General features: G+C 42.9%; 1 protein-coding gene across 4 annotated transcripts in view; it reads right to left on the bottom strand.

Annotated features, from left to right (window-relative positions):
* Window positions 1–388: 388 nt before the first annotated feature.
* The window catches only part of LOC143764417 (nicotinamide N-methyltransferase-like), a 96,537-nt gene continuing 90,925 nt past the window's right edge, over window positions 389–6,000 (bottom strand). For all 4 annotated transcript variants that reach the window (XM_077249952.1, XM_077249951.1, XM_077249950.1 and 1 more), the window contains 2 exons: window positions 4,519–4,726; window positions 389–2,000 (listed from right to left, as the gene is read on the bottom strand). In XM_077249952.1, coding sequence (XP_077106067.1) covers window positions 1,580–2,000; window positions 4,519–4,726 — 629 coding nt within the window. In that variant the 3' untranslated portion in view covers window positions 389–1,579. The remainder of the gene's footprint in view (window positions 2,001–4,518; window positions 4,727–6,000) is intronic.

The raw sequence follows: 6,000 nt of genomic DNA, 5'->3' as shown, positions 1-6,000 counted from the left end.
GGGATTTCCTGTTTGTTAGGCAGTTCCTGCATGTGTTTCGGCTGCCAAACAGCCGGGAGAAATGCAGCCATGGGGACTTGAACATAATATTCAAGCACGCCGAAGATACTCAGTTAGCACCCAAGCATGCTCAGATAACACCTTATCCCACGACGTTCGCTCATCACTAATGCTTTCACACTTTGGTGGGGATAGTCGGCGGCCAGTCCGAGCATTGTGTTGCAATCCTCATCCACGTTATACATTATACTTACAATTTGATTAGGTCACTTAGGCAATAAGAAGTACCGAGAGACCTCATGTGACTCATCCAGCAAATGTAGCATGAAAAAGCTCAATAGGGATGAGTTTCTATTCATACACATAATACACACTTATTTGCTTCAAATTAAAAACAAATCTGGATGTTCCATTTATTTTTTTCGTTTTGGACCTAGCAGAGAAAAAGACCACATTGTACAATATTTAGCACAGCAGAAATGTCCATTATTGCCCTAAAACCTTTCCACCAGCAGAGTATTCATTTTGAAATTTGTCAGTTTGCACATTTATTCCTCCAAACAGCGCACCATGAGGTTACACCTGGTATTACAATACTTGATGGATTTAATGGGTTTTAGGAAAATGGACCCCAAGAATATCATGTCGTTGGAGATTGAGTGCGCTGGTAAGATGATGCGGTGAGGGGGGCCGGAGACAGGAGCGGTAAGGTGAGTATAAGTATTGTTTTACATCTTATGTTTATTATGCTCTGGTGTCTGCAGAGACTCCAGAGTATAGTAATAGACAGTCAACTGGCGGAAAATAACTCCTCTGCGAATCAAATCCGCGCGAGTGGGTGAATTCAAATTTTTCCTGATCCGCTCATGTCTAGTGACATCACATGGACGGTGCACATCACCGCTGTAGCCAATCTTTGAGCTCGGTGGCTCGTGTCATCTACCGTGGCACAGGAGCTAAGCTGACTGGCTGCAGCGATGATGTGCATCATCAAAGTGAGGAAAACGCTGCAGCCAGTACACTGAGACCGGAGCAGTAGCGAGAAGTCTCTTATTTTATGTAATTTGCAGCCTTTGGGGTCCACTTGTTGATACTCCTTTTTCAGTTGGGACACTATCGAGATTGCTGTCTACAATATAATCCCAACGGGCTGAAAAATTGGAGTTTGCTACATTGGTAGATCAATAAACATAACTGTAAAGGGCGGCTCCCAACAAAAAAAAAAAAAGTATCACAACGTAAAGGATGGGTAATAATAACTTACATCTCAGGGGGGGTTCGGCAGATGGGACCTGCACCAACCTAAATGGCCCAACTAGAATTCAATGGAAGCTGCACGTCTTCACCTCTTCTTTATTCATTGTCTTTGGGACTGCTGGAAAAAAGTTTCCGACAGTCCCAAAGACAATCAATGAGTTGCGCCACCAATCCGATGGGGCATTTTGCAGCCCCATTCTCAGGATTTTCTATCCTCTGGACTTTTAATGTTGGGAATAAATTGTTAAATTAATAAATGTGTTTTCCTAGATACATAAGGTAAATCGAACACCAAATTTCTACCTCCGTCCTTCCAGATGCTCTAAACTTTTTGGGCAAGCAGGCAGAACACACTTTTGCATTCGAACAGCTCCTTTGGAATGGTAATATCATGAAATATTTGAAACTCTTCAATTTTGCAGCCGCTTTCAGTCACCGCTTCTCGGACAAAGTCTTCATCAATTGACAAAAGTGTAAACCTTTCCTCTCCAACCAAGTAATGTGACGCTCCTAAGTAGTCAGTCATGACCAGATGTCCTCCTGGTTTGACCAGAGATACAATGTTCTTAAGGCCAATTTTAAAGTCTACTAAAGTTTTGCAAGCGCATATAAGACAGCTCATATTTAAAACGCAGTCTGACAATGGAAGGGAATTGGGTTGCAATGGGTTACTCAAGGTGACATCACACTTCATCAGAGAGACGTTGCGTCGTATCTTGTCTTCCTTTCCTTCAGGGGTTGACCTGGAATGGAAAGTTGGAGAATACTTTAGCAGTTGGGTGAAAAAACCATTGTATCAATTTATCTTATCCGACTTCACCAATACAAGTTTATGCACATTCATCATCCATGGGCTTTGTCTGGAATTGGGTGCTTCTATTATTGGGGAGCAGGAAATCAACTGCTGTCAGATATCTGATAACCTTGGTCAATATGTGATCTCCTAGTCCCAATTTTGTCCCTACTGGGGAATTGTAATAATTTAGTGAAAAGATGCTTAAGTGCAGCACCCCAGGGTCCTGGTCGTTGCAGTAATATCATTCTCCTCTAGGGGGGAGTGATGTTACATCTGGAGGCAATGAAGGAGATCTATTTACCAGGTATCACAAACATACAACACATTTCATACTCCAGTCCACCAGGGGGAGCTATGCTCCTATTTATTAGGGCACTCCTCACACTTAGGTAAAACTGGTTGCCTGGAGAGGAAGTTAGTCAGTTGCTGGCTGAGCTTTGCTCAGCTAGTTGGTCCCTGACAGGGGTGGGAGCCTGTCAGAGGCCTGGACAGAAGGATACGGGGCTGTGCCTGCCCTAAGTGCGGCAGTTCCTAAGAAAGGACACGAAAAGAGAATTGTATTGTAGAGAGGGAGAAGAAGTCATAGCAAAGGAGTGGATACCAGAAGGAGTTCTGCCCTGCACAGGCTGCCTCCTTCTGAGGCGCAGGATCCCGGTAGGTGGAACACCGAGGGAGCAACAGTCCTTTATGCCTTGCTCCAGAGACTGGCAGGACAGCTAATTGCAAGTTACTGATCCGCCCTATACCCAGGAGGCAAAGTGGCACCCACGAGAGGCCGGGGCATGATAGAGTCCCTGTAAAAAGCCTCAAGCCACCGGTCATACGGGTTTGTCCTATCCATCTGGGGGACAGAGAGAGAGAGATAACATCAACAACATCTGTGAGGACCTTATGTGAGGATTAGCATTAAGGTACTACAACACCCAGGCGCTAGAGGAAGGCTACTGATTTCTACCTGGATAAAGGGACTTTGGATTTGCCTCCAAACCAGCTGGACTCTGCCTGCCCTGTGGTCTGGTGCTCTGGACTGTGGACCCTGAAGCCTTCAGTAAAAGGTAAAGAGAATGCACCCTTGTGTCCTCGTTCTTCACTGCGCCTCTCACCATCCACCATCTACACACTGGGAAGCCCTGGGGATATACGGTACTTCACCTGTGGGAAGGTATACCATCTAGCTGCCATAACATCACGCCAGCGGACCCCTTAAAACAGCGTCGGTCACCCTGACTGAATACCACAGGTGGCGTCATGAACATATCCCTTTAAAGACCTTTCCCTTTTACACGGACGTCCCAAGGGCCACGGACCGGGTCAGCCACCGTGACATCCCCCTTGAGAACCGAAGGACCCGGTACCGAGTAGCCCCTAGCCCTTGGAGGCGCTCCATAAACATGGGCCAATAAATGGGAAAGAATCTTCATAGTAGTGCTTGTTTCCCATCATTGTCTGTGTAAACATGGCCGGCGATCATCTCATAAATAAGGAATAATTGCTTGTCAGGGGATTGTAGCGCTGATCGCTTGTCCATTTGTCCAGCCCCATTGCCCCAATGTATAACATCTGGTTTCATTTCTTCTCCACACAGTATATAACATCCAAATCCTTGGCCCCAGTATATATTATCTGGCCCTATCGTCTCCCACTGTTTTACATCCAGCCCCATAGTCCCCGTTTTATAACCTCCAGCCTCTCAACCCCATAACTGCAGACCTCCTCAGGTATTAACATCAGCACAAACACTGCGCCCCCGCTGGGAGATTCATGGCCGACCAGCTGCATGCAGCCGTACATCACCAAGCACAATGCCGAGTGTCGGATGAAGTGGTATAAAAACGTCACCACTGGACTCTATCTGCATCTGATGGAGGAGTCTGGGTTTGGTGATTCCAGGAGGACGTTACCCGCTGACTGCACTGTGCCCCCTGTACAGTGTTGTGGAGGATGATAACACTATGGGCTGTTATCAGGGTACGGCCTCTGCCCTTTAGTTCAGTGAAGAGAAATCTTAATGCTTCACCACAAGACATTTTAGACAATTGTATCTTCAGCTTTATGGGAACTGTTTGGGATTCGCCCTTTTCTGCCCCCCATGATTGTGCCCAGTGCACGAGGTCCATACAGACATGGAGGGTGGAACATGAGCACAGAGCCCGGACCTCCACCCCATCCTATAATGGAGATTGTAATCCCGGCCTCCTGTCAAGAAGGTCATCAGAGTCTATAGATTTAGATAGGGATGTAATGAAAGCAGAAGGTATAATATGGAGGCGTCCTAATACTTTTCTCCACATATCTAAGTCTATATAATGGTCCGTGCTTATGAAGGCATTGTACCAAAGTTAGAAGAAGATACATCCAGGGATATGTTTGGACTCCATTATAATTGTGATATCTCTACATCTCAGCAGAACATACAGGGGGAAGCGGGCTTTTCTTTTGCCCCTTTACCATTGTGCATTACTTACCCGTTATTCTCAAGGTCACATACAAATCGGATATAGGGAGACCAATCAAAAGCATCCTTTTCACTATTCAGCCATTTCTTCGTTTCGTCTAGGTTCCCTTGGAAATAATCAGTCAGATAGATCTTTTCAAAGATTTCACATGCAGAAATGGAGTAACATATACAGGGACCGGCACCGATCTCGATGAGACTTTGTCCTTTAGCGCGACCTGATGGAAAAAATGAAGATCTCATTTACGGAGTTGCAAATTAAATCACTGCAAATGATCCAGTAAACATTTCATAAATAGTGGGGTAACTATCAAGAGGAAATGCCATATGTTTTGAAAAGATCAAAGTCCCCCATCCTCCTGGAACCCCCAACTGTGAAGGGGCTAATCCTACACAGGACCCTAACCCCATTATTATAGCCTCCATTGCCTTTATCCTTCCAGTGGTGTAGCCGAGGATCAGAAAATAAAGTCACATGTAGGTATATTAGATATGGTGAAGGTTTCTTCCTTCACCTTTGCCCCAACTACTGTCCTTCTCTTAGGGCTTCTCAGTTGGGAATGTTTGTAGCCAAACACTTATAGTAAAAGGAGTAATAACAAGGGTTTATACACTGACTGTCCATCAGCTGCTGAAGCCTACAGGCGGAGAATATGTGGTATAGTAGTACACATAGTAGTGATATACTGTACACTTAGAAAAGATAATAGTAAAATAATGCACCCTTAGTACTCGTAGTAGTAATGTAATGGGCAACTAGCACACATAATAGTAATGTAATGTACATTATTACACATATTAGTAACGTAATGTACACTTATTACACATAGTAGTAATATAACGCACACTTATTACACAGTAGTAATGTAATGTACACTTATTACACATAATAAAAATGTAATGTACATGTGTTACACATAGTAGTAATGTAATGTACACTTATTACACATAGTAGGAATGCAATGTACACTTATTACACATAGTAGTAATGTAATACACTTATTACACAGTAGTAATGTAATGTACACTTATTACACATAGTAGTAATGTAATATACACTTATTACACATAGTAGTAATGTAATGTACACTTATTATACATAGTTGTAATGTAATGTACACTTATTACACATAGTAGTAATGAAATATACACTTATTACACATAGCAATGTGATGAACACTTATTACACATAGTAGTAATGTACACTTATTACACATAGTAGTAATCTAATGTACACTTATTACACATAGCAATGTAATGAACACTTATTATACAGTAGTAATGTACAATTATTGCACATAGTAGTAATGTAATGTACACTTATTACACATAGTAGTAATGTAATGTACACTTATTACACATAGTAGTAATGTAATGTACACTTATTACACATAGTAATGTAATGTACACGTATTACACATAGTAGTAATGTAATGTACACTTATTACACATACTAGTAATGTAATGTACACTTATTACACGTAGTAATGTA

This window comes from Ranitomeya variabilis, chromosome 4 (genome assembly GCF_051348905.1).
Source record: "Ranitomeya variabilis isolate aRanVar5 chromosome 4, aRanVar5.hap1, whole genome shotgun sequence".
NCBI lineage: Eukaryota > Metazoa > Chordata > Amphibia > Anura > Dendrobatidae > Ranitomeya > Ranitomeya variabilis.
The sequence above is the reverse complement of the archived record's forward strand: the minus strand, read 5'-3'. Positions and strand labels throughout refer to the sequence as shown.